Source organism: Coregonus clupeaformis, chromosome 1 (genome assembly GCF_020615455.1).
Source record: "Coregonus clupeaformis isolate EN_2021a chromosome 1, ASM2061545v1, whole genome shotgun sequence".
Taxonomy (NCBI): Eukaryota; Metazoa; Chordata; class Actinopteri; order Salmoniformes; family Salmonidae; genus Coregonus; species Coregonus clupeaformis.
The window spans coordinates 18,098,461-18,125,079 of record NC_059192.1 but is presented as its reverse complement, the minus strand read 5'-3'; the positions used below and the strand labels follow the sequence as shown (position 1 = coordinate 18,125,079).

At 43.3% G+C, this 26,619-nt stretch overlaps 2 protein-coding genes across 4 annotated transcripts in view; one reads left to right on the top strand and one right to left on the bottom strand.

The window, feature by feature from the left end:
- The first annotated feature begins 4,374 nt into the window (after positions 1 to 4,374).
- On the top strand, positions 4,375 to 6,694 carry LOC121581533 (polyadenylate-binding protein 1-like 2). Its single transcript, XM_041897031.1, has 2 exons — positions 4,375 to 4,431; positions 6,446 to 6,694. The coding sequence occupies exons 1-2, from the start codon at positions 4,375 to 4,377 to the stop codon at positions 6,692 to 6,694; spliced, it is 306 nt and encodes a 101-aa protein (XP_041752965.1).
- Positions 6,695 to 14,172: 7,478 nt separating this feature from the next.
- LOC121539057 (tyrosine-protein phosphatase non-receptor type 13-like) overlaps positions 14,173 to 26,619 on the bottom strand; it is a 31,192-nt gene continuing 18,745 nt past the window's right edge. The window contains exons 14-29 of one of the 3 annotated variants that reach the window (XM_041847396.2): positions 26,295 to 26,496; positions 25,742 to 25,839; positions 25,506 to 25,583; positions 25,289 to 25,396; positions 24,519 to 24,635; positions 24,097 to 24,275; positions 23,776 to 23,877; positions 20,566 to 20,659; positions 20,280 to 20,365; positions 19,560 to 19,764; positions 18,968 to 19,185; positions 18,254 to 18,320; positions 17,501 to 17,749; positions 17,283 to 17,393; positions 17,032 to 17,179; positions 14,173 to 15,273 (exon numbers count right to left, since the gene is read on the bottom strand). In XM_041847396.2, the coding sequence (XP_041703330.2) occupies positions 17,712 to 17,749; positions 18,254 to 18,320; positions 18,968 to 19,185; positions 19,560 to 19,764; positions 20,280 to 20,365; positions 20,566 to 20,659; positions 23,776 to 23,877; positions 24,097 to 24,275; positions 24,519 to 24,635; positions 25,289 to 25,396; positions 25,506 to 25,583; positions 25,742 to 25,839; positions 26,295 to 26,496 (1,592 nt within the window). In that variant the 3' untranslated portion in view covers positions 14,173 to 15,273; positions 17,032 to 17,179; positions 17,283 to 17,393; positions 17,501 to 17,711. The remainder of the gene's footprint in view (positions 15,274 to 17,031; positions 17,180 to 17,282; positions 17,394 to 17,500; positions 17,750 to 18,253; positions 18,321 to 18,967; positions 19,186 to 19,559; positions 19,765 to 20,279; positions 20,366 to 20,565; positions 20,660 to 23,775; positions 23,878 to 24,096; positions 24,276 to 24,518; positions 24,636 to 25,288; positions 25,397 to 25,505; positions 25,584 to 25,741; positions 25,840 to 26,294; positions 26,497 to 26,619) is intronic. The other 2 variants (XM_041847313.2, XM_041847479.2) reach the window with 2 other exon arrangements.

Sequence of the window (26,619 nt, the reverse complement as noted above, 5' to 3'; positions counted from 1 at the left end):
GGCCTACCTTCAAACTCAGTGCCTCTTTGTTTGACATCATGGGAAAATCAAAAGAAATCAGCCAAGACCTCTGAAGAAAAATTGGAGACCTCCACAAGCCTGGTTCATCCTTGGGAGCAATTTCTGAATGCCTGAAGGTACCACGTTCATCTGTACAAACAACAATACGCAAGTATAAACACCATGTGACCATGCAGCCATCATACCGCTCAGGAAGGAGACACGTTCTGTCTCCTAGAGATGAACGTACTTTGGTGCGAAAAGTGCAAATCAATCCCAGAACAACAGCAAAGGACCTTGTGAAGATACAAAAGTATCTATATCCACAGTAAAACGAGTCCTATATCGACATAACCTGAAAGGCCGCTCAGCAAGGAGAAGCCACTGCTCCAAAACCGCCATAAAAAAATCCAGACTACGGTTTGCAACTGCACATGGGGACAAAGATCGTACTTTTTGGAGAAATGTCCTTTTGTCTGATGAAACAGAAATATAACTGTTTGGCTATAATGACCATCGTTATGTTTGGAGGAAAAAGGGGGTCGCTTGCAAGCCGAAGAACACCATCCCAACCGTGAAGCACGGGGATGGCAGCATCATGCTGTGGGGGTGCTTTGCTGCAGGAGAGACTGGTGCACTTCACAAAATAAATGGCATCATGAGGAAGGAAAATTATGTGGATATATTGAAGCAACATCTCTAGACATCAGACAGGAAGTTAAAGCTTGGTCGCAAATGGGTCTTCCAAATGGACAATGACCCCAAGCATACTTCCAAAGTTGTGGCAAAATGGCTTAAGGACAACAAAGTCAAGGTATTGGAGTGGCCATCACAACGCCCTGACCTCAATCCTATAGAAAATTTGTGGGCAGAACTGAAAAAGCATGTGCGAGCAAGGAGGCCTACAAACCTGACTCAGTTATACCAGCTCTGTCAGGAGGAATGGGCCAACATTCACCCAACTTATTGTGGGAAGCTTGTGGAAGGCTACCCGAAACGTTTGACCCAAGTTAAACAATTTAACGGCAATGCTATCAAATACTAATTGAATGTATGTAAACTTCTGACCCACTGGAAATGTGATGAAAGAAATAAAAGCTGAAATAAATCATTCTCTCTACTATTATTCTGACATTTCACATTCTTAAAATAAAGTGGTGATCCTAAATGACCTAAGACAGGGAATTATTACTAGGATTAATTGTCAGGAATTGTGAAAAACTGAGTTTAAATGTATTTGGCTAAGGTGTATGTAAACTTTCGTCTTGAACTGTATATGATCAAACCCTGGTGCACAATTACTGTATGTGATTGCACATGACAGGTATATTTCTACCACAGTGTCCAGCCCAGGGGAGAAATTAGTTGATAATGTATGTTCAATCAGTAAGTCTGAATGGCTTGCTTCTTAAAGGGCCAATCTGCAGATGCTACATTCATTTTTGACTTAATAAATTCATGATAAGTACCTATTGATTCTTGAAGAATATAACTTAAACTCTTGAGCTTAGTTCAACTGTCATACCCCATGAGAACCCAAAATATGAAGTTGTTTTACTCCATTGTTTGTAAACAAAGTAAATGTAAACAAATCCTGCATAGCCTCAAAACATGGCAAAAATGATAAATGATAATTGAGAGTGGTTACATTTCTACAGCCCCATCCCTCAGCCCCATCCCCATTCTACAGCCCCACCACCAAAACAGTGGTGTGGAGAACGCTTTGTTATTGTTTCAACTGCGGATTGACCCTTTAACTTCATCCAGTAAGGATAATATATTAACACTGCTTTCTCTTCTATTGTAATGGTGGGAATGTACACTGAACAAAAATATAAACGCAACATACAACGTGCAGCGCGACACATCTCCTTCACATAGAGTTGATCAGGCTGTTGATTGCGGCCTGTGGGATGTTGTCCCACTCCTCTTCAATGACTGTTCGAAGTTGCTGGATATTGGCGGGAACTGGAACACACTGTAGTACACATCGATCCAGAGCATCCCAAACATGCTCAATGGGTGACATGTCTGGTGAGTATGCAGGCCATGGAAGAGCTGGGACATTTTCAGCTTCCAGGAATTGTGTACAGATCCTTGCAACATGGGGCCGTGCATTATCATGCTGAAACATGAGGTGATGGCGGCGGATGAATGGCACAAGAATAGGCCTCAGGATCTCATCACGGTATCTCTGTGCATTCAAATTGCCATCGATAAAATGCATTTGTGTTCGTTGCCCGTTGCTTATGTCTGCCCATACCATAACCCCACCGCCACCATGGGACACTCTGTTCATAACGTTGACATCAGCTAACCACTTGCCCACACGACACCATACACGCTGTCTGCCATCTGCCCAGTACAGTTTAATTCATCTGTGAATGGCACACTTCTCCAGCGTGCCAGTAGCCATCGAAGGTGAGCATTTGCCCACTGAAGTCGGTTACGACGCCGAACTGCAGTCAGGTGAAGACCCTGGTGAGGACGACGAGCATGCAGATGAGCTCCCTGAGACGGTTTCTGACAGTTTGTGCAGAAATTCTTTGGGTGTGCAAACCCACAGTTTCATCAGCTATCCTGGTGGCTTGTCTCAGACCATCCGGATAAGAAGCCAGGTGTGGAGGTCCTGGGCTGGCGTGGTTACAGGTGGTCTGTGGTTGTGAGGCCGGTTGGACGTACTGCCAAATTATCTAAAAGACGTTGGAGGCGGCTTATGGTAGAGAAATGAACATTAAATTCTCTGGCAACAGCTCTGGTGGACATTCCTGCAGTCAGCATGCCATTTACACACTCCCTCAAAACCTGAGACATCAACACTCTTAGAAAAAAAGGTGCTATCTAGAACCTAAAATGGTTATTCGGCTGTCCCCATAGGAGAACCCTTTGCAGAACCCTTTTTGGTTCTAGGTAGAACCCTTTTGGGTTTCATGAAGAACCCTTTCCACAGAGGGATCTACATAGAACCCAAAAGGGTTATACCTGGAACCAAAAAGGGATCTCCTATGGGGACAGCTGAATAACCTTTTTGGAACCCTTTTTACTAAGAGTGTATGGCATTGTGTTGTGTGAAAAAACTGCACATTTTAGAGTGACCTTTTATTGTCCCCAGCACAAGTGCACCTGTGAAATGAGCATGCTGTTCAATCAGCTTCTTGATATGCCACACCTGTCAGGTGGATGGATTATCTTGGCAATGGAGAAATGCTCACTAACAGGGATGTAAACAAGAAATAAGCTTTTTGTGCATATGGAAAATCTCTAGGATCTTTTATTTCAGCTCATGAAACATGTGACCAAGACTTTACATGTTGCGCTTATATTTTTTGTTTGTGTTTACAAATGTTATCATCATAGCGTCATATCTCTCCTCCTCTTTTCTGTTAGCCACGTGCGGAATGTCATGCACCTATTTACCTTATAGCCTATGAGCACGGCACAATAATGCACATTCCTCACGCTTGCTGTTTAACCTATCGGCTCACTCTTGCAATTATCACCTTTCGCTCTCTCAACCAATGGGAGTAAATCTTGGGATGTATTTATATGTCAACTTATCCTTTGTTTTCTCACTTGCTGTTTTCAACAACCACCTCCCCACCACAACCAGCTTAAGGCCCGTCATCAAACTCTTTTTTCCCAGCACGGGGGTATCGATGCCAGTTGCCCCTCCCTGTAGGGCTGGCTACCTGCCATCATATCATCTGGCTCCAAACATCATTCCTATTTTAATACATTTTCATAATGCACTTTGTCTCGGCTGTTCGTTCAATTAGTCTGTCCTCGATTGAACTGAGAAACAGAATCCTATTTTGACAGTTCTCCCTGCACCTTTGGCCCTCCATGGTTAACCACTGCTGCTATGGTTCACCACTGCTGCTATCTGATGGTCTGTGGTAATGGATAAGGGCCCCTGGTCCCAGGCAGACTGACTGTACGGAACTGTGTTGTATTGTACACCCAGCAGACGAGGATCACTAGCACCATCTATTGGTTTATACATAGTGACCTTGGATATAGAGCTCTCCGACACACACACACACACACACACACACACACACACACACACACACACACACACACACACACACACACACACACACACACACACACACACACACACACACACACACACACACATACTATTTGCAAGGTAAATCATGCTACAGTAAATTACTATGACGCAATAAAGAATTCCAATTATATTATGTATTCTATTCGGTTGAACATCACTTACGACATAACAAACAACGGAGTTCCGGGGGTCCCAAATTACATTGTTTCACTCTTCTGTCACGATTCAATCTCCTGTCATGTGAGCCTACAAATTCAACAAAGATTTTTGTAAGCAAAGAAAGTATCAAAAATTCGGACATGAATCTCAGTGCATCACCCATCTCCTCCTTTTATGTTGGGGACCTTCACCAGCATGTCACCTAAGATGGTTTAGTATGAAGATATGTAGAAACTGCTTCTCCAATAGAAATCCCTGATCAAGCTTGTAGGTGATGTCATGGCGACGTTGGCTGGCTAAGCTCATGTGCAGAAACACGTCATCGGGTCTAAAGGTCGTCTCGCGCTGAACTGCGCATGTGCAGGCCATCAAATAAAAGTCAGTCCTTCGATGTAAAGTTGTCTTTGACAAAAATGTAAACGTGTCAGTTTGTCACTTTCACGAGGTTGGAGTAATAACTAGGGGTGTAACGATTCCAACGATTCGATTTGTATCACGATTCGTGGTTGTCGATACGATTCAAGGACGATATTGGTTCATTTAGAACGATACGATCCGAAACGATTCAGTGACTTGAAATCGATTCAGTAACCTTTTAGCCAAAAATTCAACCAGTGTGACTGAAATAAATACCTGGTAACCAGTTGCATTTTAATGGCTGGCAATAGTCTTGATATTTTTAACAGTGTTTCATGCCTCCATGCAGACCATCTGGTATTATGAAACTTACCCAGTTCCACAAAGGAGATCCCATTTTCTTCACATAGCTTTATTCAGTGCAGCAGTTTTTTTGCTCCACCTTTTTGTAAATAAAACTGCAGCAGCTTGACCACAGAGCGATGAAATGTCTCACAGTAAGGAACGTTGCGATCAGCTGATTTCGCGCAATTCTCCAGTGTGTGTGCGGTGCACAGAATGTGCACAAGGGAGTCTCCAACCGCAGCATGTTGCCGGAGTTTTGGCACAACGCCGTTGTAGATACCTACGTTGACAGCAGCCCCGTCTGTGCACACAGCGACCAACTTTGTTGTCCAGTCATCCAAGCCTGTGTCCTGGAAAAGTCTCACAAGTCCGTCTGTTATGGCCTGTGCGGTTCGGTCAGCACCCAATTCAATCAGTCCAATAAAGTCCGAAGTAAACTCTCCGTTGCTGGACACAGACACAATGTAAACTATTTCCTGCTCAGTTTTTGTGATGTCCTCAGATCCATCAAAAAGCATTCAGTAAAGGAACATCCTCAGAATAGGAAGACATGGGACGTGCGTGTTTAGCTTTATGGAAAGAGAAAAATATTAAACAGAGCTTGCCGCTGTTCTTCATTCAGCTTGTCTCGCCATCTGGCAAGTGGGCGACTGGACATTTATTCTCGGCTAGCTTTTAGCAATGGCTTGCGCCACATTCGTGTGCTCCTTGCTCTTTTCATGTTTGTCAAATAAAGGATGGTTGAAATTCTTTGAGCCTTTATAAAATGCACCTGTTTTGTCTGCTAGATGTGGATTTGAGCGGCAAATCTTGCACCACATTTCAGTGCGCTCATCGTTAGCTTCAAGCCACTGCACATCTTGGAGCCACTTTTCCGAAAAAAGTATTTTCTTCGGCTCTGGCTCCAGTTGGCGTTTCTTTGTAGGTGGCGAAATGCCAAAGAAGCTGCTTAATGTCTGTTGCTTTTTGGACATCCCTGACAGTAGTTGACAAGCAACATGTCATGTGTAAGGTTAGATGAGAAGATCGGTCAAGTACGCAAAGGCGCGTAGTAACACAAGTGGCATTACGCATTCCTGATTTTTGTCGCGCTTGCGTATCTGCGTACCAGTTATGTGCACCCCTGCATATAAAGTCTGACGTGCTTAAATCCAATGGGTTATTTCCTAGTATCGATACAATCGATTTATTACATTTTAAAACGATGTTAGATCGATATATGTTGTCCAAAAGGCCAACTCGCCGAGCACAGATCGATGTAGTTGGATCATATGAATATAAATCGATACATCGATGTAGTAGATGGATCGTTACACCCCTAGTAATAACATGTTCAACTACTTAAGACATTGGCTCGGATCTAGGTTGTGCCTTTAGATTTTGAGAAAATGAACAAGTAAGGAAGAATTTTTCACTTCTCTCATTGACTTTTCAAACCCCAGTCTGGTCTGCCAAGTCTGCTTCACAAGCGTTCCCGGAAGTGTTTCGATGTTGGGCCTCTTGGTTTAGAAACTCTTTGATGTCACCGAGGCTCAGCTCCATGAGTTGTTCAGTTCGTTCGGCCCATTATACTCGATTCGTATCTGTAGGGACATCATCACCTGCCGATTGCTGGCATATGTTAATGTCAACAACTATCAGCCAGCCGATTCTGAGCGAGCCCCGATCAAGTTGAACTATGAGATGTTTGAAGGAAGACCTCTGCTTATCATGTCGTCTCAGCCTAACCCCTCCCTAAGGAAGTGGGGTGGACAATGATAACAAAGTGGTTATTGGGTCTCACAAGGAGCGTGAAGCGAAAACTGGAGCCAAGGCCACTAACCTGTTCATCAAAAATGTCGGTTCGGAAATGGATGAACATTTCCCAAGCCCCAGATGCTATCTCAGCGGATTGGCACCCATTTCTTGGTCAAGCGACCTGGCAAGAAGTGTGAATGCCCTGTCTTCTGCAGAGGCCGTATCACTGTAAGTGTTGCATGGCCAATGCAGACGTCGGATTGACCATGTAGCGCCTTTCAGGTGGGGGAGGAAGTGGCGCTGCTGCATCCAAAAAGGAAATACATCTATCAACTCTGTTGGAACTTGAAGCCAAGCACTGGACTAAGATCCTTGAAATTTGCTTAACATTGAAAATCATTAAAAAAATCACTGAAATAAATTGTATTTATTAATTTTTTTGCCAAGTCTAGATAAAGATAAGCTCAATCTTGATGATCGAAATTCAAAAGTTGATTAAACAAAAAAATAAAATTGAGGTTTAAGATAATGTGAATATGAGAAGACTCCTTTGTTTTACTTTACTGTGTCTGTGCACAGAATATCAAATGGTAAGTAAAGAGACAAGCTGGGCATTTAAAATTGCTGGCTGTTATAAAATGGCCAAAAACACACTCACTCATCAGTGGAGGCTGCTAAGGGGAGGACGGCTCATAATAATGGCTGGAACGGAGCAAATGGAAACCATGTGTTTGATACCATTCCACTAATTCCGCACCAATTAAGGTGCCACCAACCTCCTGTGGCACGCATACACACAGATGTCCCATGACTCCTGCCTCCATAGCAACACTACATAATGAGACTCCTCCTCCTCTATTTACATAACCACAGTAGACAGTAACTCTTTGAGACTGAACCGTCTATCACACAGGGCCAGAGGACTTTACAGTAATATGCTTGCCTACATTGATTGTGAGCAGTTTTTATCTAACTAGGCAAGTCAGTTAAGAACAAATTCTTATTTACAATGACGGCCTACCCTGGGCCAATTGTGCGCCGCCCTATGGGACTCCCAATCACATCCGGATTGTGATACAGCCTGGAATCAAATCAGAGTCTGTAGTGACGCCTCTAGCACTGAGATGCAGTGCCTTAGACCGCTGCACCACTCGGGAGCTGAGTGGCTGAGTAGTTTGCTCAGTTTAAACATGTACTATGAGTGTGAATGCACCGCTGAAATCTGGTGGAAAACACTTGTGTTGACAGTGATTGATTCACGTCATCTGCCTCCTCTACTCAGGATGTGGTCCTCATTGTGGCTTTCTGCATGGCTGGATCCAGGTGGAGACAATGTGACCCCAGAGGTCAACTCCGATTAGCCACACTTCCTCTTGTGTAGCTCTGACAGCGCTCTGATACTCACCCACCCGCTCTCATCCATCAGTGTTCCATTACATGGATGGCCTGATGATTTATACTATATGACCGTCATAAAGACCAGGGTACTTGCCACCCAAAAACAGCCCCAATGGAAAGCAGCATGAATCTTTATGGGTACAAATATACGTTTATGAGGAGAGATGGACAGATACAGAGCTAGAATTTACAGTTCTGGCATGCCCTGCTTCTTGTCCTGGGGGAAGCATTAGAGGAGGAGAGAGGGAGAGAGGGAGCGAGGGAGTGAGGGAGCGAGGGACCGCTGGAGGAAGGATATAAAGGATTCTTTGAGCTCAATGCCATTATCTTACAGTCAAATAAAAGGGGCCTGGACCGAAGCTCAGAGGCGTTGTTAAATTTCTTCTCTTCTCCTCTCCGAGCTTCTCTGAGGCTCTCTTGTTTCATATCGGAGGAAAAACAATGTCTTTAATTTGACTTTGCTTGTTTGAATTCCGGCTCTCAGGGTTTGACGTTCAGAGGAGGCAGAGAGAGAGAACGTTCTTGTAAAAGTGGTGTTGGAGCGCTGTGCTCTCGCTGCGTTTCATGCAGGCTGATATTAACGGCTCGGTGTGGAGGCCCACGGTTTGTCTATTTACTCTGGCCACGGCCCTGGGTGGTAATACCCTGCAGTGATGGTATAGAACCTAGAGGGCATGGTGGAAGAGACCACCAGCAGTGGATGGGAGATGAAATGACCAGCTGAAGCCTGCCTGGGGATTACATGTATTTTGGTGGTGCTATGCTGCCTGAAATTGACATGGCATCCAAATGAAAGTGACATGGCATCCAAATGAAAGTGACATGGCATCCAAATGAAAGTGACATGGCATCCAAATGAAAGTGACATGGCATCCTCATTGTACAGTGTTAATTCACTGATCTGACTGAACGTGAATTGCCATTATGTTGAAATGATTTGTGTTCTCTCTCTCTCTCTCCCTACCTCTTTCTCTCTATACTGTGAAATGAAAACCACCTTGATTCATTTCCTTCGCACATTTTCTCATATAATCCTGGACCGGTCTGTGAGGATACACACCATTTGGCAGCAATGGAGCATGTTTTATATAACTGGGAGTTCGCACCATTAACCCAGTGTTTTAAAGTCCCCATGCAATGCTCTACTGTACTAGGCTTCCTGTGTCGCAGCGAGAATCAACATTCAACTCTAACATCTAATTTCAACTCCATGGTTGTGAACTTGTGACTGTGGAAGATAGGCTTTAGTGGGGCCCTAGCATAGTATAATGGGGAGAGGGAACGAAAGAGGCCCAACTAAACACTGAATGTGCACTTTTGTTGAGTTTGAGTTGCTCATCACTAGAGTAGATAGAATATGCCCTTAACCACTGACACTGACTCCACCATCATTAAGTTTGCCGACGACACAACAGTGGTAGGCCTGATCACCGACAACGATGAGACAGCCTATAGGGAGGAGGTCAGAGACCTGGCCGTGTGGTGCCAGGATAACAACCTCTCCCTCAACGTGATCAAGACAAAGGAGATGATTGTGGACTACAGGAAAAAAAAGAGGACTGAGCACACCCCCATTCTCATCGACGGGGCAGTAGTGGAACAGGTTGAGAGCTTCAAGTTCCTTGGTGTCCACATCACCAACGAACTATCATGGTCCAAACACACCAAGACAGACGTGAAGAGGGCACAACAAAGACTATTCCCCCTCAGGAGACTGAAAAGATTTGGCATGGGTCCTCAGATCCTCAAAAAATTCTACAGCTGCACCATCGAGAGCATCCTGACTGGTTGTATCACCGCCTGGTATGGCAACTGCTTGGCCTCCGACCGCAAGGCACTACAGAGGGTAGTGCGTACGGCCCAGTAGATCACTGGGGCCAAGCTTCCTGCCATCCAGGACCTCTATACCAGGCGGTGTCAGAGGAAGGCCCTCAAAATTGTCAAAGACTCCAGCCACCCTAGTCATAGACTGTTCTCTCTGCTACCGCACGGCAAGCGGTACCGGAGTGCAAGTCTAGGTCCAAAAGACTTCTCAACAGCTTCTACCCCCAAGCCATAAGACTCATGAACAGCTAATCATGGCTACCCAGACTATTTGCACTGCCCCCACCCCCCCACCCCATCTTTTTTACGCTGCTGCTACTCTGTTCATTATTTATGCATAGTCACTTTAACTCTACCCACATGTACATATTACTTCAACTACCTCAACTAGCCAGTGCCCCCGCACATTGACTCTGCACCGGTACCCCCCTGTATATATAGCCTCCCTACTGTTATTATTATTATTATTGTTATTATTATTTTTATTTTTTATTTAAAAAAAATTGTGGGGGGGGGGGGAATGGATCAGCTTAATATTGCAGATAGATTGTATCTTCTATCAATGTAATTGTCTGCATCACTTCCAATCCCCCATGTTTTTTATTTATTTAATTTTTTATACATATACTCCCCTTTATTACTTTTCAACCCCACCATCCTTTCCCTACTTGGAGTAAATTAGTGAACAACAATGCCCAGGCCTCTACTTCCGGTCTATACTTACTATCTACACCTTATGGACAGAGTTAATTTTACAATAATTATATTATATATTTTATTTTTTATTTTATTTTTTATTGCTCCTGAACTTCTTCTACTCTCAACCTCTCCGATCATTATCATGATGTCCATCCGGTTTGCTTCTATATGCCATATCTTTCTAACTGTGCTCTTTCCCAAAAGCTCCCAACATACAACCTATATACTTATTATGGACACAGTATGCTTACATTATTAGCTATCTTTGTTATTATTTGTTGTTATTTGTTATTAGTCCCATCCTTCAACTCTATTCAATACTTCCCATCTATCTCTTAACACCATCCATATAGGATTTCTATTTGCCATATATATTTCAACCGTACTGTGATGTTTTACAAAAGTTCTGAACCTTTCTATTCTCATTGCTTCTACAGATTGTGAATTAAAAATAAACATTTTTGCTAAAAGTATTATTATATTATTGATTGATTGACTATGACTTTTCAGATCACCCAGTAATGCTATCTGCAAGGTTAGTTCCAGGTAAATATTGCAATCCTTTAGCCATTCCTGGACCTGTGTCCAAAAACAAGCTACAAATGGACAGAACCAAAACAAATGATCTAATGATTCTGTCTCTTCACAGCAAAATCTGCAGAGCTGGGAAGATTGTATCCCCCATATAAATAACATTCTATTGGTAGCAAGAATTTTATATAATAATTTAAATTGAAAGATTCTAATTTTTGAATCCGGTGTCGTTTTGCGTGTCAGTTCATAAACACTATGCCATGGGATCGGTACGTCAAAGATCTCTTCCCAACTATTTTGCAATCTATATGGGACGGCTGTCAATCCTTTGGTCCTTAAGTGAAACTGATATACTTTTTTATTTATCACAGTTTTCCTTAACCAATTATGTAGCCTCCCTACTGTTATTTTATTTTACTTCTGCTCTTTTTTTCTCAACACTTTTTTGTTGTTGTTTTGTTTTGCTTTTTTATTAAAAATAAATGCACTGTTGGTTAAGGGTTGTAAGTAAGCGTTTCACTGTAATGTCTGCACCTGTTGTATTCGGCGCATGTGGTCAATAAAATTTGATTTGATTTGATTTGATACAGGATCTGATATAATAACCTCATTAACGCTTAAAGGTTAGATTAGGGTAATCTGATCCTAGATCTGTGGTAAAGGTAAACTTCTACTTCAAGCCCTTTCTCCATATCCCAATGGCTGTTTCAGGTAATGGCAGAAGTTTCACCCTGGCTGAGGCCCATATTTCAGGGCTTTGGCTTCACCTGCAGCAACTGCAGTGTTTGGGGAATAACCTCCATTTCCCTAAGGCCCTTTGATCCATTCTGCAGATGTTTCTCCTCAGGAAGAGGTGAGTGAAAATGGGATCTGTGAAGTCTTTTGGAAACTGTACACCTAGTTTTTCAAGACCTTTAGTATTATTCAGCCAAAGGCAAGACTGGTATGGGTTATGAGGGAGAAGGACAAGGTCAAAACGAATGTATGGAGTATCTATAAGCTTGAAAACGCTTAAATCTTATCGCCAAGCTAAAAAAAATAAACCCCTATGTGGGCCAAAGTCTTTAACGCCAAAGCCAGTGCAACACAAAATCCTGAATACATCATTCAAAGCTGTCACCCTCCTCTCTCCCCAGAAGCCAACCCCATCCCCCAGCCAACCACGTCCTACACAATACCGAAACAGGGTCTGCTGTGCACAAAACACCCTGGCTTTTCTAGACTTTGTTTTCGTTTCCTAAAATGGAGAGACTTATGCTGTGGATTTCCGTTATGGGATGTATTGAAAGGCTCTCCTGTGTGTTACCGTGCTGTCATCACAGGGACCTCACACAGAGAACAATGTCAACATGTTAATTTGGACACCAGGCCCAGCCTGTCTATTTCTCTCTTCCCCCTATTCAGTCTGCAACCCATTGGATGTATTGAACTTGACACACTTTCACTGGTCCTTTTTAAACATTCTTTAATTGACAGCGACCTCTATCATCTTTCTCATTTTTGTGCTTTTCTCATCCCCTCAAAGCTGGAATGATCCAGAAACTTTACGAGTTGGCCGTCTACCCCTCATAATGTACAATTAGCACTGTTTTGATTGTCAATATCAAGTATGTGGTCAGGCTATAATCACAATTAGGATGTCCTTTTCCACTCGAATAATAACTCCACATTTGTGATTTCTTACTCACCTTCTCTGAGGGATGGCTTTTTCCATGCTGCTGGTATCATCAGCAGGTGATGAATTTGGAGCCTTCTCAAAAATAATAGTGTCTACCTTTAATCGTGGCTTGCCACTTAACACATTAGCACACTCACTTTAATTGGGGAAATAGCTGTGTGAGAAGCACATCAACGACACAAGCAGAACCTTGAACACACATTCATGGACAGTTGGCAGGACGGCTGGATTGTGCGTCAGAGCTGTGGAAAAAGTGAATCTTTCAAAATCTCTCATAATAAAGGGAGAAGGTTTCAGAGCTGCCAGACTGCGAGCGACACCATGTCCATTCGTCTGGCTGGGTTTTTTCTCTGTTATTCTGGAGGAGCAGCATGGTTGGCACTCTCGCTCTCTCTCACTATACGGTGTTAAAAAGTCAGGTTTGCAACCCCCGAGCCACCCACAGTGAAACATACTGAGTCAGAGATTTTGATTTCCATGATCTCGTGGGAGTCACGTTCAGAACCCTGTCCCAAATGACTTTACCACTTTAATTCACCAAACCTCCTTGGAATCCTACTGCTTTTTTATGACCATGCAGCACTCTCTACTAAATTGCCTTTCGCTGGCAGTGGCTGTGGATAATGTGACCACAATGCAGGACAGTGTGGAGGATTCATCTAACCACAGAGACATCCCAAAACCCACTGATTGCCTTCTCCTCTGCTCTGGCTCAATGTGAGTGGGAAGAGGGAGGAGAACGTCAATGTCCCAGGTTACCTCTACTTCAGAGAGAGAGAGAGAGAGAGAGAGAGAGAGAGAGAGAGAGAGAGAGAGAGAGAGAGAGAGAGAGAGAGAGAGAGAGAGAGAGAGAGAGAGAGAGAGAGAGAGAGAGAGAAACAGAGAGAGAGAACAGAGAGTGAGAAAGAATGATAAAGAGAGAAGGAGGGAGAGAGAGAGAGGAGAATGGGGGAGAAACGAGGGAACACGAGCCCAAATGGGAACCATATGGATCAACCAACGGTGGGTTTCACCCGAAATACAGTAACCCATATTTACGAGTGGAGGTGAAAGGTTCCTGGTCGGGGGGAGCGGCGTTATACTCTAACCCCCCTATCCAGACCCCCAAAAGAGGATGGCCCCCTGGCATGTCTCCGCTCTTGGGGGGGTACACGCCGTTCAGTCTGCTCTGGAGGTCAAAGCCAGTCTGAATGCTGACTGGTGGTTGGTGAAGAACATCATACATCATCTTGGAGGCACTGTATTTCCAAACACACCATGTAGATGTTAAACTCATTAATGTACCTCCCGGTGTGTTAACTTGGGGGTTCTCCAGTTTACGAAACACACTCACACACACACAATTTAAATACTTTATTTGCGTCCACCAATCAAATGTACAAAAAAGGATCCAAACATTTCAAAGGACCCTGTATGCATGGCACTCAAGGGTACAAAAATAACCTCCTTCTCCAAACAGCTAGGATGTCCACGACAGCTGAAACAGAGCAGTACCTAGCCAATTGCTTTGCCCTAGTTTTTGTCAGGCCCGCAATCTGGAGGCCACGCACTGCAAGCCTGTGTACGTTGCAGAGACTGCCAAATATCAGCACCACCAGCTTGCACCTACACCCGAGGCTGTCCATGTGTGCCACAAGGGGCTGGTATTTTAGCAGCTTCTCTGCAAAGTCCTGCTCCATGTAGCCGTCTAATGAGCAGCCCACTTCCAAAATGAGCACCTCCCCCTGGCCTCCCCCACAACAACAATATCTGGCATATTTGTCACACAGGAAAACACATCATCATCAACAACATCAAACCAGCTTCCCCTTACACAAGAATGTTTCTGCATGTGTGCTGTTGGTGAGACTACTTGTCTCAGCTCGCTGGCTATCAGGTCAACAAGGCAGGCATGTCTAGCAATGTACAAATCCTTGTATGAACAGCAACCATTCACAACATGGGCAATGGACTCCATTACATTTGACTCATGTAGAATACAAAATGGATCATGGTTTGCAGGGTACCAGAGTGCTAGATTATATTTTGTTGGTAGAACTTGCAGCCTCACCTTTGACAGTAAGGGTGAGAATGTCCTCGCCACACACACACACAAAACGGCAAGACTGCCAATGATGTTCAGAAAAGGTATTTAATACTGTAGAATTCAGAAACAAGACCAGAATCTAATGTCACTATTTCCTGCCCCATTGATGGGTGTGTTTGTTCTGCCTTTGTTACAGCTAGACATCCACATGGTTGAATTGTTACTAATTTAGGGCGTTGCTACTCAGTACCCATCATGTAGTGTGGCTCTTACGGCCCTGTCAGAATCAGTGTGATCCTACAGAAATGTTATGACTAAACAGAGGTAGGAGTTCATTAAAAGATGAATGTATGAGTGTATCAACAGTCAGATGTAATGTTCATTTCATGTGCTTTCAGGGGCTGTCACCACTCTGCACCATATGGCGTTCTGTAGCTCTGTCTGTAAAGGGAGAGGAAAACATCAATAAGCAAAACGACTTCATAGTGAGAAATATTTTGTAATATTTTCTCCAATCAACCTGGGATGAGACTGTGGATAGTGAATAGTTTTTAGCCCTATGCTGCCTCCCAGTGGACAATACCTTTATGGCTCAAATAATTAGTGCTAATTGTTTACCTTTTCTTTGATTAGGCACTGCATTAGTAGTGCTGTCTGTCTAAGATCACCTTCCAGGCTATAATATATACTGTTTAATAAATAAATAATAGTATAATAATAATAATAATAATACATGTAAATTGTCCAGAAGGATAAAAGGTAGAGGGCAGCGGTATAGGCCCTGTAGCCCTGTACATCATGTAAATATTAGTTAAAATCTCAGATCCATTTAACTAGTATGTGTGAATTGGTCATTGCACTCCAAGGCAGAGAAAGGCTGAGATCACTCTGTAAGAGCTCTGTTCTGGTTGGCCTTAAATAGATGTGATCCCTGTATCAGTGGATATAGGCCGAAGTACAGGACTTCACCTAACTAACCCCAGGTCACACCTTAACTGGCTTACCACTGTCAAGGTTTTACTCTGATGACCTGATATCTACTCACAAACACCACCAAGGGGATATATAGACGGGTTGGCTGACAACATCACGAACATCATGTGCGTGCTTCAAAGGGGCAAAAGGCCGTGTGTTGTTATGGTTCTGGATGGCCAGATAGCTAGCAACAATGACAAGAAACTGCCATGTGGGGAATCGTAAGTTGCTCATTTGAACTTGTTCTTGATTCCATGTCTTGTTTTGAGGTGTTTTGCCTGATGTCACACCTATGCTAATATGGCTAAAATTTGCCAGCTAGCTAACCAACAACTGTAACGATGTATTTGAGAGACAAAAAGTGCTCATTGTGCAATTTTATTTATGTTTTCAATAAACATTCAAGACGGAATATAATTTATATGTTATCAACAATCTAAGCCAACCCCATCTGTTTTGCCCCATAGTTGCGCACACGTCGGTTTTGTTGCTAAATAACCAACCCGGCTATATAACAGTGAGTTGTATTTAAATCCTGTTAAACTCTGCTGCCCTCTGGTGGCATTTTGTAAACAACGCATAATATTGTATACTACCCTCATAAAGAATAATAACATTTTGGTTTCAAAACTACAAATCTTCCAAACACATAATTCATATTTTTAGAAAGGTAAGAACTGTGGGTATCTGATAAATGTGTCAGAAACAATTTGACTATTACAGGAATGACATACATATGAGGAGAAGGCAGAAGTCTCTGCCTATCCATTTATGTGAAGATATCCCCTGTCTGATTCCCAGTTCGTCCACTAGATGGCAGTAAGAGATTACATGACGGCTCTTGGCCAGTTGAAACCAGTTGTATTTGGTTTTGGTAGCGAGTCACTGTGCCAAAATTGCTGAATGGAAATTCAAGCCTAACATCTTAAAATTATCCAATCAGGGCTTTCTAGTTATCAAGTTTGTTTTTTGAAATAAGACACAGACAGGTGAAGAAACTTAAAACGTATTTTCCCATTTCCCATTCCTATTGCAAACAAGTGAGAGATCAATGGCGCATGTGGAGGATGCATACAAGGTAATGTGGATGGAAAAGGAAATGCATTGCTTTACAATGACCATCAGAGTGTACCCTTTCCCTTCATCCTAAAAGGTTTTACTTTTGGTGACTTGACCTGCATTGCATACTCTATGAACATGACCATAGCGCATAGTTCCCCTCACCTTCAGTCCAATTGAGCTTGTGTAATAGTTATCTGCTTATCGTCAGGGGTTCACACTATAGAACTCCACTGCCCCAGTCCAACCAACTCCTTCGCCTCTCCTGGTATTCAACAGAGTCTTGGAAAAGAGAAAAGGTTGTTGCCTTGATCTGAAAATACATATTTCATACAGTAATGTCACTAGACTTTAAACTAACTAACTTCTATTTACCCAAATGGCAAGAGATTTCCATCGTTTAGCATTTTCCTCACCTCACATGAGTTGACCTCAGCAGTGCATCCTGGCTGTTGTAGCGTGACTCAGTTGGTTCTTGTCTGCGGGGCGACTCATCCAACACCTCTGACTCATAGAATGCAGTGATGCTGAAAATAATAATTTCATAAATATTCAGGGCACATTTTTGCAGTCTTTAAACTGAATCTGACATTATGAGGTATCTTGTGATATTTCTTGCAGTGCTGGTACTGACCACCCACCCACCATCCAGGTGGGTTCTGTAGTCCGTCAGGCCAGGCCCAGGGCTCTGCTGCAGGGTAGGGAGGGCCAGGCATCTCCCCCTGTCCTGCCCTCTCCTCTGGACAGATCTTCCCCTGTCCTGCTCCCTGAAGATCTCATGTCTGTCTTTCAGGAAGTATATTCTGAACTTCCATTGGTGCTCACGTACTGTGGTGTGACATCACTCAGGTGCCAAGCAACGTTTCAATGGGAGGCAGAATTCCTTGGAAGATATACAAATGGAAGAGGAAGGAATGAAAAATACAAATACATGCAGTTTGATTTTATAGCCTCTGCATAAAAAGGCAAATTCTTTAAGTGTGAAAGATGAAAATGTGTCTTATAAAAGCTAACATTTAAATGAATTAAAGCTATTCTGACATTACTTTGTGAAAGGAAAAGGTTAGCAGGTTAGCGTTTTTTATCATGAATCTTGTTCTGGGGGCAGCTCTGCAGAGTGGTCACTAGCTGGCACAGCCAGAAAGTCATAACATTTTAAACCTTAACCTTAACCTTAACCGTAACCCTAACCTTAACCACACTGCTAACCCTAATGCCTAACACTAACCTTAAATTAAGACTAAAAAGCTAATTTTAGATTTCATGAATATAACCAATTTCTACTTTGCAGCTGGCCTATCTAAGAGGAAATCGCTCAGTTCTGCCTCCAGGACAAGACTCATGGCAATAAACGTCAACCTGCGTCCGGATGTGTAGATGTGTTCACCTGGAGCAGGACGGCACAGAGACAACCGGACTTCAGAAGGAGAGCCTCTCAGCAGCGTGACCACCCTCTACAGGCCAGAGAGAGAACTGTCACTCACTGTCACATCCACAGACAGGCAATTATGGAATGATGGGTTAGGTCCATGCTATTCTGGATTGAAGTTAAAAATTTTAATGGTTACGTAAGGGTTAGGATTAGGTAAGTGTTATGGTTAAGGTTAGTTTAGTTTAGGGGTTAGGGTTAGGGTAAGCCTTTAGGGTAGGGATGTCCCAAGGATCCCGGATAGCACTGACCGTTAGACCAGTGATGGACTAACGAACTGACCACTAAGAAGAGCTTATTAATCCCATCCATGTGTTAACGAGGTACATTGAATCTAAGTACTCTTGGATCCACCACAATAGGATTGAATGTACAGTAAATTAATATCCAAGTCGCCATATTGGCTTGGCTTGATGCAACAGAACAAAACATTTATAAATGACCATAACAATGTATAATAAGCCTTATAAGCCTATAAGATAATGAGTGGTGATACAGAACTATTGAACAAATCAATCACACTGAGTGAAACAAAAACCCTTTCTCTCACACTACATTTCCACAACATCTATGTCTTCCAATGCTCCCACCCCATATACAGTATGCTAACTCACAGTTGTAGCTACAGTTGAACAATCGTATTACGTCACACCGTTCTGCGTCTATATTTACCTGGTAGGACAATCCTTTCAGCGGTTCTCCATTGACTGCCAGGATGACGTCTCCCTCCTGGATCCGCCCGCTCTCCTCCGCTGGCTGGCCAGGGAAAAGCTTCTTGATCCGGACAAGACTACTGCCTGAGTCTCCTTTCGAGCTGTTGAGCTCAGGGACCAGGAAGCTGAAGCCCAAGCCATTCAGCCTCTTCTTCAAGGTCACCTCCAAAGTGTTCCCTGTAGGGTGGAGGGATTAGGGGATTGAAGTGTGTCAGAGTTCACCTTGGAGGCTTGGACCGTGGATCCAAACTGGGTAGCTGTCAAAGGTAACATTCTCTCTCACAAAAGCCTAATAGACCGACTGTATTCACTCACACTATACCGATAAGATGGTTTAGTTGCCTGTCAGTGGGTGTGCTTACTTATTTTCACACCATCTGCTGGTCATTTTTGTCAGTTTGTTTAAGCAGATTTCTCCAGTTCGTCTGGCTGATGTAGCATGATTTCTAATCCCTCCTCCATGACGGACAATGCTTCTGAGCTCAGTCCCTCGAAGCACCAGTGTTCCCCTTACACTAAAGTTCCCTTGTCGATGATATACTATCCCTTACCGTCAGACACGAAGCTGTAGTCCTTATGCCTGACCAAGAAGGGGGTGATGATGGTAGGGCAGCTGTTGTTCCTCATCTGGGTGATGTCCAGGTGGGAACTCTGAGGGGAGAGGCTGCCCCCCATTAGACTGCACCCTGTGTCTGGGCTCAGAGACACCCTGGGCAGGGTGTTCATGTTCTCCCTCTCCAGGACCAGGGTCACCACCTACAGTAGGACAGGAAACGGTTAAATAAAGATAAACAACAGTTTATGCCTCTCATTAGTCTGTACCTTTCAGAAACTAGTTTTAAATTACTCTCTTAGAAAAAAGGCTTCCAAAAGGGTTCTCCGGCTGTCCCCATAGGAGAACCCTTTTTGGTTCCCGGTAGAACCCTTTTGGGTTCCAGGTAGAACCATCTGTGGAGAGGGTTCTAGATGGAACCCAAAAGGGTTCTACCTGGAACCAAAAATGGTTCTTCAAAGGGTTCTTCTATTGGGACAGCCAAATAACTATTTTAGGTTCTAGATAGCACCTTTTGTTCTAAGAGTGTACCGTATATACAGGTACATACACATTGCACAAGACAAACAGCACACAATCAGAACACATGTTAAAATGTCAGTGTTTGTTGGCACTCATAGTTTTTATACACAGTTCAGTTAAAGGCCAACACAGAAGCAAAACTATGATGGTGTTGCCTTGCCCTGGTGTTGCAGCTGAGATACTGATGTTCCTTTACCTTTCCTGTTCTCGCCAGACATTCCACAGCCTGCTGATATGTGAACCCTTGAAAACTGATTCCATCAACTTTCAGTAGTCGGTCACCTGTTAGATGCGCACACACAAACACACACACACACACACACACACACACACACACACAGGCACACACACACACTGCCGATTCATCATCTCAATCTCATCTAAATTGAATTTGTGCAGCAATAATCCAGTATAATGTTCTTCTGATGTCATTATTATTTCAGGTGCTGTAAGAGTAGAGCTTGTTCAGCATTATACTGTACCTGACTGGATGCGGCCATCTTGCTCAGCGGCCCCTCCACAGACTAGGCTTTGGATGTAGACACCTCCATGACGCAGGCCTGTGTTCACACCACCCTGACAAATCAGAAACACAAGGTTATTATCCAACAACATGACAGTCTCTGTGGAAATGTAAGTTGATCAATATACTGCACACCATCAATAACATTGGCATGTCTGACTAATTGCTGAAGCGGCTTAACATGACAATGTACCATAAAGGGTTAACTCCCCATATTTGTTCATACTAATATAATAAGTCCCTACTCTCTGGGCTCTACTTTAACAAACCTAACGCAATGGTAAATCTTAGCGCTGGCAGTAGTGCTACAGGTCCAGGGGTGTGTCAGAAATATTTAGGCTATTTTCACTGCAGGAATTATGAGCACAATAGCTGGCGGGGGCGCGAAAGGGCTGGGTTTTGATGAATAAATAAATCATAAGTGTGACGAGGGCTTGGCCACTCACTGGCCAATCAATGCGTTTCATGGGTTAATACTGCATGCTGTTGTCTCAAGTTCTGTAGGTTATTGTCATCAACTCCAATTCGGCTGGGGGGCACGGAATATTCTCTTCCTGGTACATTGTGGATTGTACAGTTTATTAAAATAGCATAGATGTCACGGATTCAGCCGAGGCTGCCCCTCCTCCTTGCTCGGGCAGGCTTCGGCGTTCGTCGTCACCGGAGTACTAGCTGCTACCGATCTATGTTTCTATGTTCGACTTGTTCTGTCTTGATTGGTTACACCTGTTTCCCATTATGTAGTATTGTCTTCCCTATTTAACCCTCTGTCTTACACTGTGTGTTGTGTGTGATTGTTCTTGTTATCGGCAGTCGTTAGTGTGCGGGTTATTTCCTCCCTGTGTGGAGATTGTGTATTCTCAGATTACTTTCTAGTAAAGTACGTTTTCTGATCAGCTCTGTGTCCTGCGTTTGACTTCGCCCACCGCAATTCACTGACGTCTTTGACAATAGGCTACAGTAATGAGTAATAGCAACAATATGCTTGGAGTGTTGACAGTCAACATTGTTGCAATTGGTTTCAACGAGTATAGGCCTTTACACAGTGCACTTTTCCTGAAATAAAACATACTAGACTACCGTAAATTGTATTGTATGTGTGAAGCACATTCTCAATAAGCAAGATATAACCTAGGCCTACCATTGATATGGCCTTATATGACTGAATAATTTAAATAAGTTTGGAGCAGCCAGTCTTTGGTAACCGGCGCTCTTTGGAAATGGGGATGTATACAAGTCGAATGGAGTTCGCACTGCAGGTAGGCCTATGTGAATGGTGAATAATGCAAAAGCATGATGGCAAAAGCCTCACGAGTAGACCATGTATAAACCTTTTATGGCTAGGCTACTTGGATAATGCATGGTCAGGATAAGACACCAGACACCAGACACGTTATTGAACCAGCTTTAGTTATAGTAGGGTAAGGGTAGCCTATAAAGGATTATTATTTATTTTTTACGAAATGGAAAACAAGCAATTGTTACAGGAAAATAACTTCAATGTTTCTAAATACGAGTGTCACCGGATCATCTCATCTCTAGTTTCATGATGGGCATATACAGTAGGATACAGGGAGGGTTTTTAAAGCCAAAAACCATAACAGGAGCTGGTTAAAATAATGTTCAGTAGCCTACATAGATACAAATTAACAATATTTTAATAAAGCTTTGGTGATTTAAGAATGACTGTATGTGGTCTCACGAGGCAAACCCTTTTCTGATCCTCTTGACTACTTGGCGAAGGAAAAAAAGCAGTCTTCATTGAGAGGAGGGGAGACTGTGATTGGTTTTTAATCAAACATAATTTTTTTATGTTTCTAAATACAAGGTTTACGGGCACAAAAAGCACATCGCTCTTGTTCCATGTGCATATGGGCACTGTGCGTCACGGCTGGATAGGCTGCGTTTCCACTGTCAAAATCCACACCATAACCAACCACGTTACCACTAAGACCAGCTTTTGGTTAGTCTTAAATATCCCCACCAGTGCTGCCTGAAATCTGCATTTTGGGGCACGTTTTTAAGGACACACCTCAGATTTTGCCACCCTGCCCACCTCAGCGCAAGCGAGCTCATATAAGACATCTAAATGACCAATCCTGCCGCTAGGGTTTGAAAACAGAAGAGCGGCGGTTTTACTAGGGCGTGCGTTTGACAATTACACTGGCTTAACGCCAGCCGAAAATAGAGCCCTCAGGCTGCTATGAGAGAGGGAGGAGTCAAGATTAAAAGGAATAATGTGGGTTTATTGGGTTATAAAATCTTACACTCTGTCTCTCTGTCTCTCACACGGAGGGGGTAAACAAATAGAATGTTTGCCAACAGACACAACAGGCGTGTGGTGTGGTATGCTCTCATCCCTGATCCCCCTTCACATCATCCGAATCCCAGTCAGGCCAAATGAGAATTAACAGGCATCTTCATGATGTCTCGGTAGGCTGGGACTCCTCCTTTTCTCTCTGCCTCTCTCTCTGCCTCTATCTTTCACTCCCTTGCTCTCTCTCCTTCCTTCCTTCCTTCCTTCCTTCCTTCCTTCCTTCCTTCCTTCCTTCCTTCCTTCCTTCCTTCCTTCCTTCCTTCCCCCCTCTCTCTCATAGCCTACTGTACAGTCCAGTAAGCAGGCAGGCTCCAAACTGCAGGCTCTAGCAGGTCCAGCTTCAGCCCCTCCAAGGTGATTAACCCCAGGGGTCTAAGGGATTACCCAGAGACACAGGAGCAGCTGACTTCCTGTCCAGACGAATTTGTCCATCCCATAGACTTAAATACAGTAGGTCCATCCCCCTGTAGTACCACCGACTAGTAAAATAAACCTTTTTCCTATAATGGTGTGAGATCACTGATCTCAAATCAGATGTTGAGGAGGAAATGGGGGGGTTTCTGACCCTCTCTTGGGGTATTGGGTGGGAAATGTTCTCTATGGCTTCTCTGGCCGGAGTGTGAGGTTATATCAATTTGTATAACAGTCATTTCTAGCGCTATCATAGGGAGTTAGGCGTAAAATAGCAGGGTTGGTGAGTTAACTCACAGCGATACTGATCCCTAATGAAAAAGCAGGGTTGTTGAGTTAACTCACAGCGATACTGATCCCTAATGAAATAGCAGGGTTGGTGAGTTAACTCACAGCAATACTGATCCCTAATGAAATAGCAGGGTTGGTGAGTTAACTCACAGCGATACTGATCCCCAAGCCACCTCCAGCTTTCTTCTTCAGCTCTACGGAGATCTCATCACCCCTGAAGCAGTTTGTGCAAGGAGACCTGGAGCAGGCGTCCTGGAAAATAGATAGGGAATAAGAGTTCATGATAAAAATAAGATTAATGATACAATTCACAAAAAAGGCCCGATTGTATTGTAGTTGTTTCTATTCTTTAATTTAATTGACATTATGTGGAGTTGATTGCTAATGTTCGTTGTCTTGTTGTGTACAAAATCAATATAATTGTTCCCCAATCTTAGCACATGCAGTATGTAGAGCATAACCATTGGTTACCTGAGCGTTGAGAATGCGTACATCAGGGAGTTGCAGTCTACTGCCAGTCTTAGGGGTCAACATGACAGACACGATCTCATCCAGGTCGTCCTCCCCAGAGCGCACGTCAGTCATCAAATTGGTCTGGGACTCGTAGTTCTTCAATAGCGGAGATCTCATGTTGTTGGGTGTCGAGGAAACTGTAAAAAAACAACAACAAAACACAAAAACAAATCCACATTGTAATAAAAGTTATAACGAAAGTCTGGCAATGTATGTAGTGATGATCCAGAGAGGACAAACATGTAAAATCCCAGTAACCTAAGCATTTGGAGCTCTATCTAAAACATCTAGCTGAAAAGCCAGTCTACTTAAAAAATATAGTTTATCACTAAATGTAAATGAGCCTGAACAGAGCAGAGACATATACGCACATCCAGTACCTTTGGGCTGGGCCACGATGAGTGTGACCTCCTGAGGGCTGTTCTGCATGACCTCTGCAGCCTCACTGAAGGGCACACCCTCCAGACTGGTGTGGTTCAGAGAGATCAGACGCCCACCTGAGGGAGAACATCACCACAACATTTCATATAAATATGAATAAATAAGAATAATCATGTTGTTGGTGTCCATCTAGTCCTGGTCCAGAATCAACCTGCACCCTTAGCCCCCATCCACTTCCTTCAGATCTGTAAACACCATAGAAATAGGGATAAGAAAGGAGACTGGGGGTTGCATCTGCTCTCCGAAAAAAAACTGTCCCAAAAGGGTACTTCGGCTGTCCCCATAGGAGAATCCTTTTTGGTTCCAGGTAGAACCCTTTTTGGTTTCAGGTAGAACCCTTTTGGGTTCCATGTAGAACACTCTGTAGAACAGGTTCTACATGGAACCCAAAAGGGTTCTACCTGGAACCAAAATGGTTCTACCTGGAACCAAAAGGGTTCTACCTGCAACCAAAAAGGTTTCTTCAAAGGGTTCTCCTATGGGGATGGCTGAAGAACCCTTTAAGGTTCTAGATAGCAACTGTTTTTCTAAGAGTGTAGATAGGGCCCTATTCATGATTAATTAACCAGCAGAGTATCAAGAGAAAAGCTCACGAGAGCTTAAAAAAGAAACCTGGCATGCAAGGCTATTGTTCACAAACGTACCCAGACGTCATAATCCGGTGTGAGCTTTGTGAGGAGAAGCCCGGAAATAGAACCTGGTCACCTACCTGGTCTGATGCGGCCATCTTTATCCGCTGGTCCTCCCGGCACGATGGATGCTATGAAGATACCAAGGTCGTACTTCCCCACTGTGTCTTCTCCAACTATCACAACACCTGAATAGATAAAAGGGTGGCTCTTAAACTATGACTTTTCAATTCAATTCTACTCTATAACATATCCTTTAATGGATATATGACTCAAAGTTGTAAGCGATGAACTTACCAACGCCGAGCTTCGGGTCTTTCTTTAAGGACACACAAATGACTTCCCTCTCTGTTATGACACTCTTCGTTTGGGTATCTATTGAACAAAACAAAAACATGTTGACAAAAGTACCGCCGCTAGATGTCTTCCGCACAGTGCTCGGCTTTGGAATGCTTCCAGAATGTCAACACTTGATCCCTGATTACCCAGTGTTAAGAGGTTAATTTTATTAGGAGCTGATCATCTATCCATACCTCTTTCTGCTGAGGACATGGGGTTGGCCTCTGACCCACACTTCCCAGACCCACGAGACAGGGCTGGAGACAGGTTCCCAGGCAATGGTCTCCTTCTGCTGGAAATTATACAGGGAGAAATGATATAATAAATCATAATATAATATAATATAATAATAAATAACATATAGAAATACTTCAAAGATAAAATCAATTAAATGCAAAGGAATGTACAGTACTGTATATAGAAAGAGATAATACAGAGAAGGGTACTTTACCCACTGGGCAAAAACTGGTTGAATCAACGTTGTTTCCACGTCATTTCAACAAAATAAATCAATGTGATGACGTTAAATCAACGTGGAAAACTGATTGAATTTGCAAGAAGTCATCAACGTAAAGGACTTATTTTATTTTTTTCACCCAACTTTTAACCTAAATCCAAAGACATGGTGAATTTTTTTGTTGATTTCACGTTGAATTCACGTTAGTTGACAACTCAACCAAATGTAATTCAAAAATAGATGTTGAACCGGTGTCTGTGCCCAGTGGGTATGCTCTCCATCACTCCTACCCCTGCTCGTGGAGGACACGCTGCTGTTTGATCCGCGCCTCGATCTTGGCCGCGATGTCATCACACAGTTTGTTCATGGAGCCATCCTGCGGTGTGGTCAGACCGCTGTCTGTCAGTACGGTCTCAGAGTACCTGTTCATACGGCTGTTCATCTGGTTGTTCTGTGCCCGACACACTGCTGCGTATTGAACTATGTTGTCCTCTGAAAAGAGAAAAAGCTTTTTAGTTCAAATCAAGGTTGGTCAAAGGTGGCTACAGTGAAATCAAGATAGGTGTAAATGTAGATCCAATAACTGTGCTATACTCCCAAGATCCAGAAGTTTCC

What these genes read in the sequence shown, in the direction of transcription:
- LOC121581533 (XM_041897031.1), top strand. Translation starts at nt 4,375, where the DNA reads ATGAATCTCAGTGCATCACCCATCTCCTCCTTTTATGTTGGGGACCTT. An exon ending in TTGGGGACCTTCACCAGCAT is followed by an intron (nt 4,432 to 6,445) that starts GTCACCTAAGAT and finishes CTCTTGGTTTAG; the next exon opens with AAACTCTTTGATGTCACCGA.